General features: G+C 45.9%; 1 protein-coding gene across 3 annotated transcripts in view; it reads right to left on the bottom strand.

Annotated features, from left to right (window-relative positions):
- Positions 1-25,467, bottom strand: part of stpg2 (sperm-tail PG-rich repeat containing 2) — a 587,893-nt gene that overhangs the window by 211,227 nt on the left and 351,199 nt on the right. For all 3 annotated transcript variants that reach the window (XR_015080793.1, XM_086006436.1, XM_086006423.1), the window contains exon 12: positions 22,466-22,581. Coding sequence is in view for 2 of the 3 variants with exons in the window: in XM_086006436.1 (XP_085862562.1) it covers positions 22,466-22,581 (116 nt within the window). In the remaining variant the exon portion in view is untranslated. The remainder of the gene's footprint in view (positions 1-22,465; positions 22,582-25,467) is intronic.

Below are 25,467 nucleotides of genomic sequence, written 5' to 3'. Positions count from 1 at the left end.
ACTGCAGCGGTTCAAGAAGGCGACTCACCACCACCTTTTAAAGGGCAATTAGGGATGGGCAATAAATGCTGGCCTTGCCAGCAACGCCCACATCCCGTGAACTAATTAAAAATACCTCTCTCTCCTCCTTTAAGACCCTCCTTAAAACCTACCTCTTTGACCAAGCTTGTGGTCACCTGTCCTAATATCGCCTTATAAGAACATAAGAACATAAGAAATAGGAGCAGGAGCAGGCCATTTGGCCCCTCGAGCCTGCTCCGCCATTCAATAAGATCATGGCTGATCTTCTGCCTCATCTCCACTTTCCTGCACTATCCTCATATCCCTTGATTCCCTTAATATCCAAAAATCTATCGATCTCTGTCCTGAATATACTCAACGACTGAGCCTCCACAGCCCTCTGGGGTAGAGAATTCCAAAGATTCACCGCCCTCTGAGTGAAGAAATCTCTCCTCATCTCAGTCCTAAATGACCGACCCCTTATCCTGAGACTGTGACCCCTGGTTCTAGACTTCCCAGCCAGGGGAAACATCCTCCCTGCATCTACCCTGTCAAGCCCTGTAAGAATATTGTATGTTTCAATGAGATTGAGGCTCGTGTTGCATTCTGTTTGATAATCGCTCCCGTGAAGCACCTTGAGACGTTTTACTACGTTAAAGGCGCTGTATAAATAAAAGTTGTTGTACCCTTGTTCCAGTGTGTACCAACAAGCTGATACCTTGACTTGCATGAGACATCAAATTCAAGTGCTTGACAGGAAAAGCTGTCTCCATTATGAAAGCTGAAAACAGTCTGCTGTCCCTGAATGTAGACAAGGCCTGTATGAAACAGCTCGAATTCGCATCTCCAACTATCTTCCAGTTAAAAAAGGAAGATTCTAAATGCTGACCAGCAAATGTGCTGTTGTTTCTAAATTGTCTTGGGAATTAATTTTGGCCTTGTCTCTTGTCTCTCGGGTGTACGTAAAAGATCTCATGGCACTATTTCTAAGAAGAGCAAGGGGAGTTCTCCCCGGTGTCCTGGGGCCGATATTTATCCCTCAATCAACATCACTAAAAAACAAAAAGAAAATACTGCAGATGCTGGAAATCTGAAATAAAAACAGAAAACGCTGGAGAAACTCAGCAGGTCAGGCAGCATCTGTGAAGAGAGAAACAGAGTTAACGTTTCAGGTCGATGACGAAAGGTCATCGACCTGAAACGTTAACTCTGTTTCTCGCTTCACAGATGCTGCCTGACCTGCTGAGTCACTAAAAAACAGATGATCTGGTCATTATCACATTGCTGTTTGTGGGAGCTTGCTGTGCGCAAATTGGCTGCAGCATTTCCTACATCGCAGCATTGGCTACACTTCAAAAAAGTACGTCATTGGCTGTAAAGTGCTTTGGGACGTCCTGAGGTCGTGAAAAGCGCTGCAGAAATGCAAGTCTTTCTTACTTTTCTCCGTCAGAAAACTGTGGGTTCGAGCCCCACTCTAGGATCGAAACGCTGAAGGCACGCTGTTTTGTTATGTCATCATTTGGATGAAATGCTAAATCAAGGTCACACGGTACTGTTTCAAGTGAAGCAGGGAGTTCTCCTGGTGTCCTCGTCGACATTCCTCCCTCAACCAACACCACCAAAATCACATGGAGCGGCCATTCATCTCAGTGCCATTTGTCGGATCTTGCTGTAGGCAAAATGGCTGCCGCATTGGCCTACATAACAGTTTCAAAAATAATTAACTGTCGGCAAGCACTTTGGGGCACTCCTGAGAGATAAGGTGCTGTGTAATTTCCAGCCTCTTTTTTCTTATTATTTTCTGGCGCCTTACCTCGAGAAGAACTTTATATAGCCCTTGTACGATAACAAAATACTGCAGATGCTGGAAATCCGAAATAACAACAGAAAATGCTGGAAAAACTCAGCAGGCCAGGCAACATCCGTGGAGAGAAATTAGAGTCGACGTTTCGGGTCGAAACCCTTTTTCAAAACTGGAAAGGAAATGAAATAGATCGAAAGGCAGGGCTGGGAAAGAACAAAAGAAGTGAAGAGACATTAAGAGGTATTCAAAACGAGACGAGATGGTGATAGGACTAGTGGAGACAAAAGACGGCTCTAGATTAGGTGTGAAGTGTTCTGGCAGAATGGGAGACAGCTGCCATGTGGAAGAGAAAAAAAAAGCGGCGGCGGGGGGGGAAAGGGCCAAAACAAAGATGTGGATAAAATATGAGCAAAAATGTAATGGGGGCCGAGGTTATGATCTGAAATTGTTGAGCTCGATGTTGAGTCCGGAAGGCTGTAAAGTGCCTAATCGGAAGATGAGGTGCTGTTCCTCGAGCTTACGCTGGGTTTCCGTGGAACAATGCAAGAGCCCGAGTACAGTGAGGTCTGAGTGGGAATGGGGTGGTGAATTAAAATGACAGGCGACCGGAAGCTTGGGGTCCCCCTTATGGACTGAATGGAGGTGTTCCGCAAAGCGGTCACCCAATCTGGGGAGACCAAATGCAGGTTGGGTGACCGCTTTGCGGAACACCTCCATTCAGTCCGTAAGAGGGACCCTGAGCTTCCGGTCGCCTGTCACTTTAATTCACTGCTCCATTCCCACTCAGACCTCACCGTCCTCGGACTCTTGCATTGTTCCACGGAAGCTCAGCGTAAGCTCGAGGAACAGCACCTCATCTTCCGATTAGGCACTTTACAGCCTTCCGGACTCAATATCGAGTTCAACAATTTCAGATCATAACCTCGGCCCCCATTACATTTTTGCTTATATTTTATCCACATCTTTGTTTTGGCCTTCCCCCCCCCCCCCCCCCCCCGCTTTTTTTTCTCTCTCCCACATGGCAGCTGTCTCCCATTCTGCCAGAACACTTCACACCTAATCTAGAGCCGTCTTTTGTCTCCACTGTCCTATCTCCATCTCGTCTCGTTTTGAATACCTCTTAATGTCTCTTCACTTCTTTTGCTCTGTCCCAGCCCTGCCTTTCGATCTATTTCATTTCCTTTCCAGTTTTGAAAAAGGGTTCGACCCGAAACGTCGACTCTATTTTCTCTCCACGGATGTTGCCTGGCCTGCTGAGTTTTTCCAGCATTTTCTGTTGTTATTTTATATAGCCCTTCATTTCTTGGACAACACTACTTTACTCAGAGAGTGGTTCGAAGGTGGAACTCACTACCACAGGGAGTGGTTGAGGCGAATAGTGTAGATGCAGTTAAGGGGAAGCTGGATAAGTACATGAGGGAGAAAGGAATAGAGGGATAGGCTGATAGGGTGAGATGAAGAGGGGTGGGAGGAGGCTCAGGTGAACCAGTTGAGCAGAATATCCTGTTTCTTTGCTGTAAGTACCATGTAATACTAAAAAATGCAGCTTAAGGATATGCGTGACATTTAAACACATTTTGTTTCAATCAAAAGCCAAACTGTGCACAAATAGATTAAGCTGAGCACTTGCAAATGCAGCGATGGAAGTTGAAATGCAGCCTTAATTCTTCAGAAGAAGGTTTGAGCGAGATGAAGAGGTTGGTATTGCTGATAATAGTTCTCAGTAGATTTCATCGCTTCACTTTAGTCAGGAGTGCCATAAAACCCTAATTAGCGTTATCTTCAGACACGGTTAAGGAGCCCGGAATATTTGCCATCACATTTTCCTCTACGCTGCCAACACTTGACTATGTCCGGCAGACACGTACAAGACTGATTATGAGCTGCTCGCTGTATAGCTCAGGAATGGTTTTTGGTCTGTCTGGCCAGAAATAGGCTAAAGTTGGGACTGCGAGTTTCTGTTCAGTATAAAAGAAAGAAATAACTTGCATTTCCACAGCACCTTTCACCCCCTCAGGACGTCCCAAAGCGCTTTAGAGCCAGTGAAGTACTTTTTGAAGTGTAGTCACTGTTGTAATGTAGGAAACACGGCAGCCAATTTCGCACAGCAAGCTCCCAACAAACAGCAATGTGATAATGACCAGATCATCTGTTTCTTTTAGTGATGTTGATTGAGAGATAAACATTGGCCAGAACAATGGGAAGAACTCTCCTGCTCTTCTTAGAACCCTGTAATTTCTATTTGGCCCTGTGTGGCCATTCAAAATGCACGTTTTTTACATTGAAACGCAGGTTCCTGGAGCGCTGCGCTGCCGTGCGGCCACACAGCTTAGAGATAACATTGGTGCCGCGGGGTCTTTTACGCCCACCTGAGAGAACAGACGAGGCCTCGGTTAACGTCTCATCCAAAAGACGGCGCCTCCGACGGTCCAGCACTCCCTCAGTGGGAGCGTCGGCCTAGATTTTTGTGCTCAAGTCTCTGGAGTTGGGACTTGAACCCACAACCTTCTGAATCAGAGAAAAGAGTGCTACCCCTCCCACTGTCCAGGGCCCCAAACACCCCTTCCAGGTGAAACAGCGATTTACTTGTACTTCTTGCAATTTAGTATACTGTATTCGCTGCTCATGATGTGGTCTCCTCTACATAGAAACATAGAAACATAGAAGGTAGGAGCAGGAGCAGGCCATTCGGCCCCTCGAGCCTGCGCTGTCATTCAATGCGATAATGGCTGATCATCCAAATTCAGTACCCTGTCCCTGCTTTCTCCCCATATCCCTTGATCCATTTAGCCTTAAGAAATATATCCAACTCCTTCTTGAATATATTTAATGAATTGGCCTCTACTGCCTTCTGTGGTAGAGAATTCCACAGGTTCACCACTCTCTGGGTGAAGAAATTCCTCCTCATCTCTGTCCTAAATGGCTTACCCCTTATCCTTAGACTGTGACCCCTGGTTCTGGACTCCCCGACCATCGGGAACCTCCTTCCTGCATCTAGTCTGTCTAGTCCTGTTAGAATTTTATAAGTTGGGGAGACCAAACGCAGATTGAGTGACCGCTTTGCAGAACACCTCCGTTCAGTCCGTAAGGGGGACCCCGAGCTCCTGGTGGCCTGTCACTTTAATTCTCCGCTCCACTCCCACTCAGAGCTCACCGTCCTCGGCCTCTTGCATTGTTCCACGGAAGCTCAGCGTAAGCTCGAAGAACAGCACCTCATCTTTCGATTAGGCACTTTACAGCCTTCTGGACTCAACATAGAGTTCAACAATTTCAGATCATAACCTCGGCCCCTGTCACATATATATATTTTCTTTTTTTATCCACAATTTTTGTTTGGCTTTTTTTTTCTTCTTCCCTCCCACATGGCAGCTGTCTTTCACTCTGCCAGCGCAATTCACACCCCATCTAGAGCCATCCTTTGTTCCTTAACCTGTCCCATTACCACCTCCTCTCGCCTTGAATATCTCTTAATGTCTCTCAATGTCTCTTAATCTCTCCTGCCTTCTATCCTATCACTGACCTTCCCTTTTGTTCTTTCATCCCCTCCCCATTTTCCCAGCCCCTAAACTTGCTTTCCATTTCCTGCTTTTTTCCAGTTCTGACGAAGGGTCTTCGACCTGAAACGTTAACTCTGTTTCTCTCTCCATGGATGCTGCCTGGCCTGCTGAGTTTTTCCAGCGTTTTCTGATGTTATTTCGGATTTCCAGCATCCGCAGTATTTAGCTATCAAAAGAGACCCACTGAGTCATGGCTCAGTATTTTAATTTGGTCGCAGGCCGTTAAGCAAATAGACAATTGTAGTGCAACAAGACTCATTCACAGAATCAGTTATCTAGATGGCGGCACGCGAATAAAGCCGATTATTGATTGGTTTTTCTTTTGTTCAAACTCTGATGGGACATGTTGCTGCTTTTTCAGTCTGTTAAAGGTTTACAGTCCTAAAGTATCCCTGTTTATTGGTGCCTGCCAGATGATTTAAATAGCCTATAAATCAAACCTATCATGGCCAATCCCAAGAGTAGACGCTAACCGCGCTGAAGTATTTTAGGCAATTAAAAAGAAAATACAGAGTCTGTCACACAATGGAGGCAGCGTCGCAGGCACATATGGTATAAATGTGGCTTTGGAGATCCGAAATTCATACATACCTGAAACCCAACTGATCAAAACCTGAAAACTAAAGAGTGGTGCGAATGTGGAACTCGCTACCACAGGGAGTGGTTGAGGCGAATAGTGTAGATGCATTTAAGGGGAAGCTGGATGAGCGCATGGGGGAGAAAGGAATAGAAGGATATGCTGGTGGGGTGAGATGAAGTAGGGTGAGAGGAGGCTCGCGTGGAGCATGGACCAGTTGGGCCGAATGGCCTGTGACGTAATAAAACTCACTACGCACTTGGTTTGAGTATAAAGCAAGGCTTTAATCAACTTGTTTCAGAACATGGAGGTCTAGTTGTACTTCACTAGTTCCTGTCTTACAACATGTCCCTGGGCAAGCTGGGCCCACGCCCAAGTATTTATACTCCTTGGACGGCGCCACCAGCTGGCCATCCAGTGTTATTTCACGAGTAGTTTCTTGATGAATGATGAGATTTATAACAGCCTGTTTCTGTGCTGTAGTATGGTTATGTAATTCTTAAGACTAAAGGGATCAAGGGGTATGGGGAGAAAGCAGGGACCGGGTACTGAATTTGGATGATCAGCCATGATGACATTGAATGGCGGAGCAGGCTCGAGGGGCCGAATGGCCTACTCCTGCTTCTATCATCTATGTTTCTATATGTAATGTGCAAGTCTCCTTATGCAGCTGTGAAGCACAGACACTTCCCCAGTCCGTACCACTGGGGAAAATAGTTACCTACTAACCTTTACCTTGCCAGTGATCAGACGCAGACTTTTACGCTCCAAGCCCTCCACAGTCTGATCTCTGCTGGCCAACAGAATATTCACTTTGGGCAAAATGTGGAGGTTCAAGAGAGCAATACCAACTGTCCCAGTGTTCCCGAGCCTATAGATCATGTTATCAGAGCACTTCAGACATAAAAGAAAGATACTGAGATACAGTTTGACAACTGAGTAAATTGAGAGCACCTCTGAAGTTTAGGTGATCTCATTGAAACGTATAAGGTTCTGAGGGGGGATTGATGGGGTTGTTTCTCCTGGCTGGAGAGTCTAGAACTCGGGAGTCACAGTCCCAGAATAAGGGGTTGGCCATTTGGGACCGAGATGAGAAAAAAAAAAGAAAGACTTACATTTATATAGCGCCTTTCACGACCACCGGACGGCCCAAAGCACTTTTTGAAGTGTAGTCACTGTTGTAATGTGGGAATTTGCACACAGCAAGGTCCCACAAACAGCAATGTGATAATGACCAGATAATCTGTTTTTTTTGTTATGTTGGTTGAGGGATAGATATTGGCCAGGACACCGGGGATAACTCCCCTGCTCTTCTTTGAAATAATGCCATGGGATCTTCTACATCCACCTGAGAGTGCAGACGGGGCCTCGGTTTAATGTCTCATCTGAAAGACGGCACCTCCGACAGTACAGCACTCCCTCAGCACTGTACTGGGAGTGTCAGCCTAGCTTTATGTGCTCAAGTCCCTGGAGTGGAGACTTGAACCCACAACCTTCCGACTCAGAGACAAGTGCACTACCAACTGGCTAAATGAGGAGAAATGCCTTCACTCAGAGGGCGGTGAATTTTTGGAATTCTCCACCCCAGAGGGCTGTGGATGCTCAGTCGTTGAGTATATTCAAGACAGAGATCGATAGATTTTTGGATACTAAGGGAATCAAGGGATATGGGGATTGCGCAGGAAAGTGGAGTTGAGGTAGCAGATCAGCCATGATCTTATTGAATGGCGGGGCAGGCTCGAGGGGCCGTACAGCCTACTCCCGCTCCCAATTCTTATTTTCTTATGACAAGTAAAAATTCAAGTGGATGGCAATATTTTGCTTGGTGCTGATATGCACCAGTTTCTTTCTCTTGCTGCTTTCCAAGGCCGTGATTCAAATACAGTCCAACCGCCTGAACGTCAATTTTCCGCAAGTGTCAAAAGCCAATGACAGCATGCAGAGTTCGTGCGGACGAGCGTCATCCTAAAACCTCGAGAAGAGCTGCACACGGCTCAGGCGTCAACATGCCGTGACGCTTCACTCTGTGCCATTTTCAACTCTTACACTTTGAAGAAGTACTGTTACTTTGCGGTAGTAATTGCGCCAAGCGCTAGCACGTGGAACCATTAGTGTGAAAGTGGTGAAAATTCAACACCATACTGCACAGCAGCGTATTTCACAATAAGTTGAGGAAATAAAGACATTGTTTAACGTTAAAAAGCAGCAGGATTGAGAGGGGTTGAAGCCTATTCAATAGGTCTGAGGGTGATATGGTCGCTGCTGGAATCAGCCATAGTTTACCAGGGCAAATAAAACCAGTTGCCTGCAGGACCAAGGCTGGCGTTCATGGCTTCAAGTCCCCAGCATTGATCAGGGGCAATAAATGAAGAGATATGGGAGATGACGTCAGTAGGGGTAACATAAAAGGGGCAGAAATTCCTCTGCACTATTTTAGCCAACTAGTAAATGCTGTTGGATGGAATTCCACGTTTTCCATTTTAGCAGCATCACTAACCCATTTAAAACAAACCAGTTGACTACTTTGTTACACGGAAACATAAGAACATAAGAAATAGGAGCAGGAGTAGGCCATTCGGGCCCCTCGAGCCTGCTCCGCCATTCAATAAGATCATGGCTGATCTTCTACCTCAATTCCAGTTTCCCTTGATTCCCTGAACATCCAAAAATCTATCGATCTCTGTCTTGAATATACTCAACGACTGAGCCTCCACAGCCCTCTGGGGTAGAGAATTCCAAAGATTCACCACCCTCTGAGTGAAGAAATTTCTCCTCATCTCAGTCGGAAATGGCCGACCCCTTATTCTGAGACTGTGACCCCTGGTTCTAGACTCCCCAGCCAGGGGAAACATCCTCCCTGCATCTACCCTGTCAAGCTCTGTAAGAATTTTGTATGTTTCAATGAGATCATCTCTCATTCTTCTAAACGCTAGAGAATATAGGCCTAGTCTACTCAATCTGTCCTCATAGGACAACCCCCCATCCCAGGAACCAGTCTGGTGAACCTTCGTTGCACTCCCTCTATGGCAAGTATATCCTTCCTTAGGTAAGGAGACCAAAACTGTCCACAATACTCCAGGTGTGGTCTCACCAGGGCCCTATATAATTGCAGTAAGATGTCTTTACTCTTATACTCAAATCCTCTTGTAATAAAGGCCAACATACCATTTGCTTTCCTAATTGCTTGCTGTACCTGCATGTTAACTTTCAGTGATTCGTGTACAAGGACACCCAGGTCCCACTGAACACCAACATTTACCAATCTCTCACCATTTAAAAAATACTCTGCTTTTCTATTTTTCCTATCAAAGTGGATAACTTCACATTCCTCCACATTATATTCCATTGGCCATGTTCTTGCCCACTCACTTACCCTGTCTATATCCCTTTGAAGCCTCTTAGCATCTTCCTCACAACTTACATTCCCACCCAGCTTTGTATCATCAGCAAACTTGGATATATTACATTTGATCCCCTCATCCAAATCATTGATGTAGATTCTGAATAGCTGAGGCCCAAGCACTGATCCTTGCGGTACCCCACTAGTTACAGCCTGCCAACCCGAAAATGGCCCGTTTATTCCTACTCTGTTTTCTGTCCGTTAAGCAATCCTCAATCCATGCTAATAGATTACCCCCAATCTCATGAGCCTTAATTTTGTTTAATAACCTCTTGTGTGGCACCTTATCGAATGCCTTCTGAAAATCCAAATACACCACATCCACTGGTTCCCCCTTATCTATTCTGCTAGTTGCAACCTAAAAAACTCTTAACAGATTTGTCAAACATGATTTCCCTTTCATAAATCCATGTTGGCTCTGCCCAATCCTATTATTATTTTCTAAGTGCCCTGTTACCACGTCCTTAATAATAGATTCTAGCATGTTCCCAACTACTGATGTCAGGCTAACTGGTCTGTAGTTCCCCGTTTTCTCTCTCCCTCCTTTCTTAAATAGTGGGGTTACATTTGCCACCTTCCAATCTGCGGGAACCGTTCTAGAATCTATGGAATTTTGGAAAATGACAACCAATGCACCCACTATCTCTATAGCCACCTCTTTCAAAACCCCAGGATGTAGGCCATCAGGTCCTGGCGATTTATCGGCTTTAAGTCCCATTAATTTCTCCAGTACTTTTTTTTACCAATACTAATTTCTTTCAGTTCCTCATTCTCACTAAACCCTTGGTTCTTCACTATTTCCAGGAGGTTTTTGCGTCTTCTTCCATGAAGACAGATAGAAAGGGCAGGATTTTCCCTGCGGAGGTGGGATGGCGGTGGGAGAGCTGGTTGGCAGGTTCTGGTCCCGCTCCCGTCTGTAGCCGCTCTCTGAAAATGATTTTCCGTAGATTGGCCTTGTTAAGCCCGCCCTGCGGGTTTCCCGGCCAATTAATAGAAGCGGGTCTGATGAAGTCATTTGATGATGCGTCATCAGCTGGTTTCCATAAAGGGACCATGGCCACATTGATTTTGACATTTGCTCTACAGCATTGAGGTGCTGCAAACACTGACAGGCACTGTACAAAGGTGCACGGCTGCACCCAGGCTCACGCATGACTCCCTCCATATGCCTAGCACGCAGGGAGGTTCTCTTCCCTTCCCATGGGTGGAAGAGACCTCCCCAGGACACCAACACAGCCTGGCTGCACATTGCACAGGAGGGCAAAAACAAGGATATCGTCAGGAGTCCCTGGCTGCAGTGGTGTAAACCTTTCAATGATCTCAGTAGATCACGAAATGTTACTGCAAAGCCACACTCAACCTCATCCTGCTGTGCCACTCATCACATCCCCATCACTCTGCCCTCCCTACCCTACTCCTGCACATCCTTACACCAACTCACCTTGCACCTCCACCCATTCCTCTCTATCTATATTATCACTTCCCCATCTCACTAGTCACCCCTCACACTCACCCTCATCCTAGTGCAATCATACCAACTAACAACACACAAGGGTAGTCATTTGGGTGTTTTATGCAATGTTCATGTAAAGTTTCTGTTAATGTGGTGTCAAACATTGAAACCTTATATTTGAGCATTTTGCATTCTTGGACAGATTTGTGTGCACCTTTGGAAGTGGCTTAGTGAATGGTGAGACATAACGGTACCCCCTGCAGTGGTGATGAGTGTGAAAGGAATGGCTTGGGAATTCTAGGAATGCTTTATAGTGTTGGTGTGAGGTGGTGCCAACCTGGTGCATCATGTGGCAGCCAGGGTGTACAGCGTCAAGTGAAGTAAATCTGGCCATGGTGAGGCCATCTCTGGCGTCCCGGGCAGCAATGTGCCCGGGTGCTGATGCCCTGTGTCCAGTGCAGCATCAGGTGATTGCGGAGAAGGTTGGTGTTGTTGTTGGTGATGATGTTGGTATGCCTGGTGATGTTGGTGTTGGGGCTGATTGTGGAGGGATTGTGAGGACCAAAGTGAGATTATTTCAAGGGCACTGATGTTGCTGGAATAGATGGCAGCTGAAGTTGAGATGGTAGTAATCTGTCAATGGTGAGAGAGCTTGCTCTAAGGAGGTGAGAGTGCATATACCTGCAACAACCTGAAATGGAGATTGCAGTGAGGAGCCCAGACAGAAATGTGCAGCAGATTTAAGTTTGCAAGAATTTTGACTCATGTCTTTACATGCTCATCTCTAACTGTAACTGACCTGATTGGAGCGAGGCAGCACCGGAGGTAAATAAAAGCAGTGGCGAGGCTCGAGAGGCCCCATAGCGGACCTGACTGGAGCGAGGCAGCACCGGAGGTAAATAAAAGCGGTGGTGAGGCTCGAGAGGCATACCAGTCTCCGAGCTCAGAGGGAGAGAAGTAAAAAGTAATCAAAGTGTGATGTCACCAGAAAGCAGGTAAGTGATTGGTTGGTGAGTATTTCTCTCTTTTTAAACTTTAACTCTGTGGTTTATAGTTTTTAAGGTCTCTGTGGTGTAGCGCGGACTGTTGGTAAACCAGCCCCTTAAGTATATAATTTAACTGTAGTGTAATTGGTGGGATTGATTTGATTTAATTAATTTCAATTAATTAAAGGGTAAGTCATGGCAGGAGAGCTCGGCCTCATGGCATGCTCCTCCTGCGCTATGTGGGAACTCAGGGACACTTCCTGTGTCCCTGACAACCATGTGTGCGGGAAGTGTATCCAGCTGCAGCTACTGGCAGACCGCATTGCGGCACTGGAGCTGCGATTGGATTCATACTGGACCATTCGCGGGAATTCATGGATAACACGTTTGAGCAGTTGGTCACACTGCAGGCAAAGGTTGGACAGGCAGAAAGGGAAGGGGTGACCAACAGACAGAGTAGTAGGCGCAGGCAGGTAGTGCAGGGGTCCCCTGTGGACATCCCCCTCTCAAACAGATATACCGCTTTGGTTACTAATGGGGGGGATGGCTTATCAGAGGAAGGCAGCAGCAGCCAACTTCCTAGCACCAGGGGTGGCTCTGCTGCACAGGACGGGAGGAAAAAGAGCAGGAGAGCTATAGTAATAGGGGATTCTATTGTAAGGGGAATAGATAGGCGTTTCTGTGGCCGCAAACGAGACTCCAGGATGGTGTGTTGCCTCCCTGGTGCAAGGGTCAAGGATGTCTCAGAGCGGCTGCAGAACATTTTGGAAGGGGAGGGTGAACAGCCAGTTGTTGTGGTGCATATAGGCACTAACGATATAGCTAAAAAACGGGATGAGGTCCTAAAAGCTGAATATAGGGAGTTAGGAGGTAAATTAAAAAATAGGACCTCAAAGGTAGTAATCTCAGGATTGCTACCAGTGCCACGTGCTAGTCAGAGTAGAAATAGAAGGATATTTCAAATGAATACGTGGCTAGAGGAATGGTGCCGGGGGGAGGGATTCAAATTCCTGGAACATTGGAACTGGTTCTGGGGGAAGTGGGACCAGTTCAAACCGGACGGTTTGCACCTGGGCAGGGCCGGGACCGATGTCCTAGGGGGAGTGTTTGCTAGTGCTGTTGGGGAGGGTTTAAACTAAAATGGCAGGGGGGTGGGAACCTGAACAGGGGGACAGAGGAAAGGGAAACAAGGATAAAAGCAAAAGATAGGAAGGAGAAAAACAAAAGTGACAGTCAGAGAAATCAACGGTTTAAATCAAACATGGCCACAGTAAATAATAATTCTAATAGGTCTAAGAGCGTTAAAAAACAAGCCTGAAGACTTTATGTCTTAATGCAAGGAACATTCGGAATAAGGTGGATGAATTCGCTGCACAAATAGAGGTAAACGAATATGATTTGATTGGGATTACGGAAACATGGCTCCAGGGTGGCCAAGGCTGTAAACGCAACATCCAGGTATATTCAATATTCAGGAAAGATAGGCAAAAAGGAAAGGGAGGTGGGGTAGCATTGCTGGTTAAAGAAGGGATTAACACAATTGTAAGGAAGGATATTAGCTCTGATGATGTGGAATCTGTATGGGTAGAACTGAGAAATACCAAGGGGCAGAAAACATTAGTGGGAGTGGTATATAGACCTCCAAACAGTAATGTGGAGGTTGGGGATGGCATTAAAAGGGAAATTAGAGAAGCGTGCAATAAGGGCACAGCAGTCATCATGGGTGACTTTAATCTACATATAGATTGGGCTAACCAAATTAGTAACAATACTGTGGAGGAGGAATTCCTGGAGTGTTTACGGGATGGTTTCCTGGACCAATATGTCGAGGAACCAACCAGAGATCAGGCCATCTTAGAGTGGGTATTATGTAATGAGAAAGAATTAATTAGCAATCTTGTTGTATGAGGCCCCTTGGGTCGGAGCGATCATAATATGATAGAATTCTTCATTAAGATGGAGAATGAAGTAGTTGACTCAGAGACTAGGGTCCTGAATTTAAATAAAGGAAACTATGATGGTCTGAGGCGCGAGTTGGGTAGGATTGATTGGGAAATGTCACTCAAAGTATTGACGGTGGATTGGCAATGGCAAGCATTCAAAGACCGCATGGATGAACTACAGAAATTGTTCATCCCAGTTTGGCATAAAAATAAAACAAAAAAGGTGACTCAACCGTGGCTAACAAGGGAAATTAGGGATAGCATAAGATCCAAGGAGAGGACATATAAATTGGCCAGAAAAAGCAGTAAACCTGAGGATTGGGAGCAGTTTAGGATTCAACAAAGGAGGACAAAGGGATTAATTAAGAAGGGGAAAATAGAATATGAGAGTAAGCTTGCAGGGAACATAAAAACTGACTGTAAAAGCTTTTATAGATATGTGAAGAAGAAAAGATTGGTGAAGTCAAACGTAGGTCCCTTGCAGTCAGAATCAGGGGAATTTATAATGGGTAACAAAGAAATGGCAGACCAATTAAATACATATTTTGGTTCTGTCTTCACAAAGGAGGACACAAATAGCCTCCCAGAGATGCCGGGGAACATAGGGTCTGATGAAGGGGAGGAACTGAAAGAAATCAGTATTTGTAAGGAAATGGTGTTAAGGAAATTGATGGGACTGAAGGCCGATAAATCCCCTGGGCCTGATAATCTACATCCTAGGGTACTTAAGGAAGTGGCCCTAGAAATAGTAGATGCATTGCTAATCATCTTCCAACATTCGATGGAATCTGGAACAGTAACCATGGATTGGAGGGTAGCTAATGTTACCCCACTATTCAAAAAAGGTGGTAGGGAGAAAACGGGGAATTACAGACCGGTAAGCCTGACATTGGTAGTGGGGAAAATGCTAGAGTCCATTATAAAGGATGTAATAGCTGAGCACTTGGAAAACAGTGACAGGATCGGACAAAGTCAACATGGATTTACAAAAGGTAAATCATGCTTGACTAATCTACTGGAATTTTTTGAGGATGTAACTGGTAAAATAGATAAGGGAGAACCAGTGGATGTGGTGTATTTGGACTTACAGAAGGCCTTCGATAAGGTCCCGCATAAGAGGTTAGCGTGTAAAGTTAAGGCACATGGGATTGGGGGCAAGGTATTGACTTGGATAGAAAACTGGTTGGCAGACAGAAAGCAAAGAGTTGGAATAAACGGGTCTTTTTCCGAGTGGCAGGCAGTGACTAGCGGGGTACCGCAGGGATCGGTCCTTGGACCCCAGCTATTCACAATATATATTAATGATCTAGACGAGGGAACTAGATGTAATACCTCCAAATTTGCAGACGACACAAAGCTGGATGGGCGTGTGTGCTGTGAGGAGGATGCCGAGAAACTCCAGGATGATTTGGACAGGTTGGGCGATTGGGCAGAAGCATGGCAGATGCAATATAACATGGATAAATGTGAGGTTATCCACTTTGGTGGCAAAATCAGGAAGGCAGATTATTATCTGAATGGTAAGATGCACTGCAGCAACTCACCAAACTCAACAGCACCTTCCAAACCCGCGACCTCTACCACTTAGAAGGACAAGGGCAGCAGATGCATGGGAACATCACCACCTACAAGTTCCCCTCCAAGCCACACACCATCCTGACTTGGACCTGTATCGCTGTTCCTTCACTGTCGCTGGGCCAAAATCCTGGAACTCCCTTCCTAACAGCATTGTGGGTGTACTTACACCATATGGACTGCAGCGGTTCAAGAAGGCGGCTCACCACCATCTTCTCAAGGGCAATTAGGGATGGGCACTAAATGCAGGCTTAGCCAGCCAGCGACACCCACATCCCATCAATGAATTTTTTAAAAATAGATTGGGAGAAGGGGAAGTGCAACGAGACCTGGGTGTCCTTGTGCACCAGTCGCTGAAGGTAAGCATGCAGGTAAACCACGTAGCAGGCGGTTAAGAAGGCAAATGGTATGTTGGCCTTCGTAGCGAGAGGCTTTGAGTACAGGAACAAGGATGTCTTGCTGCAGTTGTACAGGGCCTTGGTGAGACCACATCTTGAGTATTGTGTGCAGTTTTGGGCCTTATCTGAGGAAGGATGTTCTTGCCATGGAAGGAGTTCAGCGAAGATTCACCAGGCTGATACCTGGGATGGCAGGAATGATGTATGAGGAGAGATTGTGTTGATTGGGCTTGTACTCGCTGGAGTTTAGAAGAATGAGAGGGGATCTCATTGAAACTTATAAAATTCTGTCAGGACTGGACAGACTAGATGCAGGAAGGATGTTCCCGATGGTCAGGGAGTTCAGAACCAGGGGTCACAGTCTAAGGATAAAGGGTATGCCATTTAGGACAGAAATGAGGAGGAATTTCTTCACCCAGAGAGTGGTGAACCTGTGGAATTCTTTACCACAGAAGGCAGTAGAGGCCAATTCATTAAATATATTCAAAAAGGAGTTGGATATATTTCTTGAGGCTAAAGGGATCAAGGGGTATGGGGAGAAGGCAGGGACAGGGTACTGAATTTGGATGATCAGCCAATGATCACATTGAATGGCGGAGCAGGCTCGAGGGGCCGAATGGCCTACTCCTGCTCCTATCTTCTATGTTTCTATAGAGTTAGCACCACACACATACAGCCTCCAGACAGATCAAATGTGGCATCCAAATCCTGAAATCAGACACCTCTGACATTTGAAAGTGAACAGATGTGAGAGTTCAACTTTTATACTGCAGCTGTGAACTATGCAACTCGCTGCTACTCCCGACTAACTTACCTGACATGATCTTCGAACATCGTGAAACCCGTTTAAAATGCGGGAAAATAGGAAAAGGCTGTCCAAATACAATTAACAAGCACTTAACAAGGTGTTAAGTGTCTTAAATCCCTCATCTGCCGCTTGGTGCCGGGTCTGTTCTGAGATCGCAGACCCAACACTCTTGAAACTCACACGGAGGCGGGTTGACAACCCGTCGTCAATCATTTTGAATTTAACAGCTGACCCGCCTCCGAATCTGCCCTCTGAGCGCCGGCAAAATCGCGGCCAAAGTATTTGTTAAATTTCAGGAACAACAGAAGTCTCATCCAAATGTGTTAACCCATTCCGTATAACTAGCTGACAGAGCAATTAACTCATTGGTTAAGAATAGTGCATAGATTAATTAACCGATTCATTCTAAGTAACACAGAGCAATTAACCAATTCATTACAAACAGTGTTTAGAAACCAGTTGTTTACGATAGCACACCGAGTATTTATCCTATTCATTTAAACAGCAGTGATTAACCCATTCTTTATGACTTTCATAGTTATTCACCAATTTATTGAAAATAGCAGAGTAATTAACCATTTCATTAAAAATAGCATAATTAACCAATAGCGCACAGAGCAATTAGTTAATTCATTATAAATAGTGCAGTGTAATTAATCAATTCAGTGTAAAGCGCAGAGAAATTTAGCAATTGATTAAAAACAGCTGATAAATTTCTCTGCCTACCCATTGCATTTGATTCTATACAGACTAGTGCAACCCATGAGACTCGAGGTCAAATCATAGCTATTAAAATTCCACTCTGAATCAACAGTCCAAATTAATACTTGGCTCAGCTCCAAGTTTTAAGTCTTGTTTCACTTGTTTTGTGTGTGGATTTCTTGCACTTGAAAAAAGTTCCCCCATTTTGCAACAAATCTATTCATGAAAGCAAATGGTACCCAATCAAGAATGGGATTAGTTTATACTCTTGACCCACATTCCTGCTTCTCTCTGGTGCTTGTGGTTGTAGATTACACTGATGATGATAATAATTCTTGTCTTTTTCCTGCTGTCTTTCTTATAATAGTAACTGCACACTCACACACAATCGCACATTCACTCACACACACTCGCACATTCACTCACACACACTCACACTCACTCACTCACACACACACTCACACACACACACACACACACACTCGCACACTCACTCACACACACACACTCACACACACTCACACTCACACACACTCGCACACACACTCACACACACACTCACACACACTCGGACATTCACACACACACACACACTCACACACATACACTCGCACATTCACTCACACACACACACACTCACACACACTCGCACATTCACTCACACACACACACTCACACGCACACACACACTCACACACTCACACACACACTCACACTCACACTCACACTCACACACACTCGCACATTCACTCACACACACACGCACACACACACACACACTCACACACTCACACACACTCACACACACACACACACACTCACACACTCACACTCACACACTCACACACACACACACACTCGCACATTCACACACACTCACACACACACACACACACACGCTCGCTCGCTCGCTCGCTCGCTGTCTTTTGGATGAGACGTTAAACCGAGGCCCTGTCTCCTCTCTCAGGTGGACGTAAAAGATCCCATGGCACTATTTTGAAGAAGAACAGAGGAGTTCTCCCCGGTGTCCCGGACAATATTTATCCCTCAACCAACATCACTAAAAACAGATTATCTGGTCATTATCACACTTATTTTTGTGGGAGCTTGCTGTGCGCAAATTGGCTGCCGCGTTTCCTACATTACAACAGTGACTACCCTTCAAAAAAAGTACTTAATTGGCTGTAAAGCGCCTTGAGACGTCCGGTGGTCGTGAAAGGCGCTGTAGAAATGCAAGTCTTTCTTTCAAAAGAAGGATAGCATTCATCATTTGTGGCAGGTTAACATTTGTATTAAGAATAAAACAAAGTCATTGCTAATGCACTGTATGGGGATTTTCTGCAGCCTCTATGGTTTCGGATCAGTGGAATGATGGCATCTCCCCCTAGCCAGAAGGCATTGTATTGAACAAATCCTGGCAAACCGCTCTTGGGTCAGCTACACTTCGGACTGTGGAACTCAGCCATCCGGACCGGATAAGTCCCAGATTCAATTCCCAGACTGGATTGAGTTAACTGATGTTGGTAAAAAGAAAGGCTTGCATTTATATAGCACCTTTCACCACCTCAGGACGTCCCAAAGCGCTTTTGAAGTGTAGTCACTGTTGTAACGTAGGAAGCACGGCAGCCAATTTGCGCACAAACAACAGTGTGATAATGACCAGATCATCTGTTTTTAATGTTGTTGGTTGAAGGGTTAAATATTGACCAGGACACCGGGGAGAACTCCCCTGCTCTTTATCGAAATAGTGCCATGGGATTTTTTTTTTTTTGCTTCCACCTGAGAGGGCAGACGGGGCCTCGGTTTAACGTCTCATCCATAAGACAGCACCTCCGACAGTGCAGCACTCCCTCAGTACTGGCACTGGGAGTGTGTGTTCAAGTCCCTGGAGTGGGATATGAACTCAGGACCTTCTGACATAGAAACATAGTAAAATAGGAGCAGGAGTCGGCCATTCGGCCCTTCGAGCCTGCTCCGCCATTCAATATGATCATGGCTGATCCTCTATCTCAATACCATATTCCTCCTCTCTCCACATACCCCTTGATGCCTTTTGTGTCTAGACTTAGAGGCTTAGAGGCATTACCACTATTTATCCCTCAACCAACATCATTAAAAAACAGATTATCTGGTCATTATCACATTGCTGTTTGTGGGAGCTTGCTGTGCGCAAATTGGCTGCTGCGTTTCCTACATTACAACAGTGACTACACAAGTACTTCATTGGCTTTGGGACATCCTGAGGTTGTGAAACGCGCTGTAGAAATGCAAGTATTTCTTTCTATTGTATTAAAAAAATGGTTAAAGGTAAAATACAGAAGGACAGGTGCAAGGAAGAGGAGCGGTACTGACCTATTAAATGTACCTGTTAATTACAGCTATTACACCCCCAGAGCAACGCTGGAAATGCCAAAATCTATAAGGCGCCAATTTACACACCTTGGCTCTTTGTCAAAGCAGAAATGGCACATCAATGCCAAGCTCTTGCTGGAACTGCAGCTATGGCAAAAAAAACTCCCGCAGCAAGACATACAGTACGCTGCATGTCGTAGAATGATTTGTAATGAATCAGTGTATTATACATAACACTTATTAGATTACTACCCCAGTACTAATTATTAAAAATATGAACCTGTGCCACTGTAATTAATCAAAATGTCATCGTTTTCCCCTTTCATTTCGAAGCCACCCTCTTCTCATCCCACTTCTAATTCTCGCTATGTTGCTGGATTTAATCACCCTATTGGAAACTGATAATGTAAAAGGTACATGTGTGTGTGTGTGTATATATATATATGATGATATGAGACCCCAACACAGAAACACAGATGGTTACTCGAGGTCTTCTGAAACCCCTCACCCACACAATTAATTGAGCATAAAATTGTAGTCATCTCTCGATTGCCGCTTGATTAACCGGCTAATGGCTGCGATCTCAGTACATAACAAATCTCAGATGGACAGCTTCCTTTGTGAATCGGTGTCTTAACACGCAGTAGGGTGGGTCTTAACCATTGGGCTGCTGTGGGGGGAGAGAGAGAGACGGCCATTTAGGGCAATATCGGGCTGACCCGACTTTTGGAAGCGAGGGGGGAGGGGGGGAGAGGTGCGATTGTGGAGGGGGGAGAGCCCAGGGGGTTTCAGAAGACTTTGAGTATCCATCTGTGTTTCTGTGTTGGGGTCTCATATCTTCTATATATACACACACACACACCCCTGTACCTTTTACATTATCAGTTTCCTACAGCAGCGGCCCCCGTCGTTCCTGTGAAGCCTGGGGGAGCCTTTCTGCTCCTCTTGGCCCCGCCAAAAGACTAACTTTAACTCTTATCTCTTGGAGCCTCTTCTGCCGCACACTCCAGGCAGGGGGGTGTTAAAATTGCATCGGAGTCCAGTCTACATTGTAGGACCCCGGTTCGCACAGATCAGTCAGGCTCCCACCTCGGGTGGCCAACTCTGGTTGGACGTATTTCATCACATGAGCTCCAACTGCCCCGCCCTCCCGCTCCCACCATTGGTCACCCGACACGTTCATCCTCGCGCCCTCCCCACCCCCGCCCCCCACGGCCAATTGGAAAGCGAACAGATTCTTCGTTACCTTATTGGATGATTCTTGACTGTCAATCAAACAGCCTTTCCCCCCACCCCCGCCCCACAATATATTTATAACTGATAAACGAAAGGATTCAACGAGAAGGGGAAAATAAAAACCATGATTTTGCTCCGCGGTTTTGCTCTGGAGATTAATCTTCAATTCCTGGAGACTCCAGGGCCAATACTGGAGGCTTGGCGTCCCAGTCCCACCTGGTCCAGGCAGACTCCTCAGCCACCCAGTGGAAGGGCCCTCAGTCAGTGCGGGAACATGGCGAAAAGTCCAACACCTCCATTTTAAACATAGAAACATAGAAACATAGAAGATAGGAGCAGGAGCCTGCTCCGCAATTAACTGAGATCATGGCTGATCATCCAAATTCAGTACCCTGTCCCCGCTTTCTCCCCATATCCCTTGATCCCTTTAGCCTTAAGAAATATATCCAACTCCTTCTTGAATATATTTAACGAATTGGCCTCAACTGCCTTGTGTGGTAGAGAATTCCACAGGTTCACCACTCTCTGGGTGAAGAAATTCCTCCTCATCTCTGTCCTAAATGGCCTACCCCTTATCCTTAGACTGTGACCCCTGGTTCTGGACTCCCCGGCCATCGGGAACATCCTTCCTGCATCTAGTCTGTCTAGTCCTGTTAGAATTTTATAAGTTTCAATGAGATCCCCTCTCATTCTTCTAAACTCCAGCGAGTATAAGCCCAATCGACCCAATCTCTCTTCATACATCATTCCTGCCATCCCAGGTATTAGCCTGGTGAATCTTCGCTGCACTCCCTCCATGGCAAGAACATCCTTCCTCAGATAAGGCGACCAAAACTGCACACAATACTCAAGATGTGGTCTCACCAAGGCCCTGTATAACTGCAGCAAGACATCCTTGTTCCTGTACTTAAACCCTCGCGCTACAAAGGCCAACATACCATTTGCCTTCTTAACCACCTGCTGCACCTGCATGCTTACCTTCAGCGACTGGTGCACAAGGACACCCAGGTCTCGTTGCACTTCCCCTTCTCCCAATCTATTGCCATTCAAATAATACTCTGCCTTCCTGTTTTTGTGCCAAAGTGGATAACCTTGCATTTATCCACGTTATATTGCATCTGCCATGCTTCTGCCCAATCACCCAACCTGTCCAAATCATACTGAACATTTCCACCCCATTTCCACTCCATTCCCACCAGATGGAGGGGGTTAAAATCTTCAATTGAAAATTTCAAAAACTGAGATTGATTGGTTTTTGTTGGGCAAGGGTATTAAGGGTTACGGAACCAAGGCGGGTAGATGGAGTTAAGATACAGATCAGCCACGATCTAACTGAATGGCGGAACAGGCTCGAGGGGCTGAATGGCCTCCTCCTGTTCCTATGTTCCAGAGCCAAAAATACTTAATTTGTTTTATTTGTCAATTGTATTTCTTGGTTCTTTAGCTCATAATTGTGTCACCTAGCTCTTTGGCATATGAACACAAGAAATATACCAAAGGGCAGAACAGGGTCGAGGGGCGGAATGGCTTCCCCCTGTTCCTAGGTTCCCCGAATATCTTTGCAAACCTTTACTTTATTGATGATCAAAGATGTTCTAAAGAATCTACCTATGTAAGAGAGTCAACCTGTTCTTGTTCAATGCAGTGGTTGGAATAAGCATCGAGCCACCTTACCTCATAGTCTCCAGGGCCAGGGGTGCGAATGATGTCATCTTTAAAGCGTGGCTGTTTGGATACTATCAAAGCCATCCTGGGCGTGGACTTTAGAACAGGCTTGTACGCACCAGGTCCTGAGAAGCAATATTAAAAAGGGTTTCATGAGAACGATCGGGACCAGCAATGGCATTTTTCCCATGGAGACCGTCGCATATCTGAAGCATGCAGCTACCAAGGTCACGAACCAAATTAATGCCGATTTAGTTTATTTATTCACAGCATTGCTGTTTTGCTGAGAAGCGCACTTCTCGCAAAGTGATGTTGGGAAAGTCAGTATCCTGGATTTCTTAAAATAAATTCCAAATTTACTTTGCATTTTCTTGTTTAGCAGTGTGACAGCCTCGTGTGATCAAGATTTCTCAGTTAAATTCCATAATATTCACACACTTAAAAAATAAGGTGAAGTAAATGAAGGGGAAAGCATCTGACGGGCCACGTTATTTGATTTTTATTTCTGCTTGTTTTTGTAGTAAATGTTTCCTGTTAAAATCCCACCGGAAACAATGGAGTTCATAGAATCTCACAGCACTTAAGGAGGCTATTCGGCCCATCGTGCCTGTGCCGGCTCTTTGAAAAGAGCTCTCCAATTAGTCCCACTCCCCCTGCTCTTTCCCCGTAGCCCTGCAAATGTTCTCCCCTTCAAGTATTTATCCCAATTCCCTTTTGAAAGTTACTATTGAATCTGATTCCACCGCCCTTTCAGGCAGCGCGTTCCAGATCACAACAACTCGCTGCGTAAAAAAACCTCTCCTCATCTTCCCCCCAACCGCATCCCCCCACGCCCCCACCCCCCGGCTTTTTTGCCGATTCTCTTCAATCTGTGTCCTCTGGTTACCCACCCTCCTGCCACTGGAAACAGTTTCTCCTTATTTACCCCATCAAAACCCTACATAATTGTGAGCACCTCCATTAAATCTCCACTTAGCCTTCTCTGCTCTAAGGAGTTACACAGGATTTCCCTGAATTCTGATGAAAGGTCGTCAAATTGAAACGTTAACTCTGTTTCTCTCTCCACAGATGCTGCCTGGCCTGCTGGGTGTTTTCCAGCACTTTCTGTTTTTACAGGAAACTCTCTTTTAACCGGCACCTAAATATCCGGAAATCTCTCTTAACCGGCGAAATTCAGGAGCAGGTTCAGGTAAGTTTTACTATATATTAGTGGCCGTGTAACCGGGGTTCCTGGATCTGTGGCTGTGTAACTGGGGTTCCTGCACCTGTGGCCGTGCAACAGGGACTCCTGGATCTGTGGCCGTGTAACCGGGGTTCCTGGATCTGTGGCCATGTAACCGGGGCTCCTGCACCTGTGGCCGTGTAACCGGGGTTCCTGGATCTGTGGCCATGTAACCGGGGCTCCTGCACCTGTGGCCGTGTAACTGGGACTCCTGGATCTGTGGCCATGTAACCGGGGTTCCTGGATCTGTGGCCATGTAACCGGGGTTCCTGGATCTGTGGCCGTGTAACCGGGGCTCCTGCGCCTGTGGCCGTGTAACTGGGACTCCTGGATCTGTGGCCATGTAACCGGGGTTCCTGGATCTGTGGCCATGTAACCGGGGTTCCTGGATCTGTGGCCGTGTAACCGGGGCTCCTGCACCTGTGGCCATGCAACAGGGACTCCTGGATCTGTGGCCGTGTAACCGGGGTTCCTGCACAAGTGCCGTGTAATCTGGGCTCCTGGATCTGTGGCCGTGTAACCGGGGTTCCTGCACCTGTGGCCGTGTATGGGGCTCTTGTACCTTGGTAAGTATACCTCTCTGTAATCTGGACTTTTTGATCAACCGGCACCACGCCGGTCCCGTCGGTGCCGGATAAAAAAGAGTTTCCTGTATTTCAAGTTTCCAGCATCTGCAGTATTAGGGCGGGAAAGTGGAGTTGAGGTCGAAGATCAGCCGTGATCTTATTGAATGGCGGAGCAGGCTCGAGGGGCCATGCAGCCTACTCCTGCTCCTATTTCTTGTGTTCTAATGTTCCATTCTCCCTCATGTGGTTATTTAGCTTCCCCTTAAATGCATCTATGCTACTCGACTCAACCACTCCCTGTGGTAGCGAGTTCCTCATTCTCACCACTCTCTGGGTAAAGAAATTTCTCCTGAATTCCCTACTGGATTTATTAGTGACTATCTTATATTTATGACCTCTAGTCTTGGACTCCCCCCACAAGTGGAAACATCTTCTCAACGTTAACGACCTCTATGAAGTCACCCCCTCAGCCTTCTCTTCTAGAGAAAGAGGCCCAGCCTGTTCAGCCTTTCCTGATAGGTATAACCTATTACTGTATTCAGAAGAAAAATAAAGGTACGCCCAGACCATGCGGTGCGTAGAGATTTGTTGGACATCTTTCACCCAGCTGCCGGGAGTTTCTCACACACAACAGTCTGCCTTTGGATGATATTCAAATGTATTATTATGAGGCCGCAGCCCACCCTGATACCACTTTCCCCAAGGCAAATCTATCTTAATGCAGGAAGTCATTCACAAAGGGTTGTGCTTCCATTTCTACAGAGACTCCCTGCATTGCACCCGTCTCCCAGGCCAAAGGCAGACACAGGGGAAAAGGGTTGGCTGATCGACAGGCTTTCGACTAAACTGGGAACTCTGCAAGTAGCTTCAGATCCTCAACAAAAAAGCTCTTGGTAGCAATTCTTTGGCAGCGTGCATGAAGGAAAACGCGAGAGAATCAGGAGAGGGGGGAAGAAGAGAAACAGCAGCGTTAAAAAAAATGGAATTTTCTTTTAAAAAGTACTAAGGAAAGGATCGGATAAAGCACAAGAAGAGAATCGAGATCAACAGCAGCAACAATGGTAAAACTTTCTCGTAGTGCCAGGCAAAAGGGCAGCTCACGCACCATTCATGTCACATGGTCACTGTAAATATTAATAACTTGAAAATCTGTGCATCGGCACTTAAAAAAAAAACTTGGAGTGTAGATAGTGTTATAACAACCTGCGAAAATTAACCCAAAT

The sequence above is a fragment of the Somniosus microcephalus genome, chromosome 2 (assembly GCF_052327205.1).
Source record: "Somniosus microcephalus isolate GS21.2 chromosome 2, FLI_Smic_1.0, whole genome shotgun sequence".
NCBI lineage: Eukaryota > Metazoa > Chordata > Chondrichthyes > Squaliformes > Somniosidae > Somniosus > Somniosus microcephalus.
The sequence above is the reverse complement of the archived record's forward strand: the minus strand, read 5'-3'. Positions and strand labels throughout refer to the sequence as shown.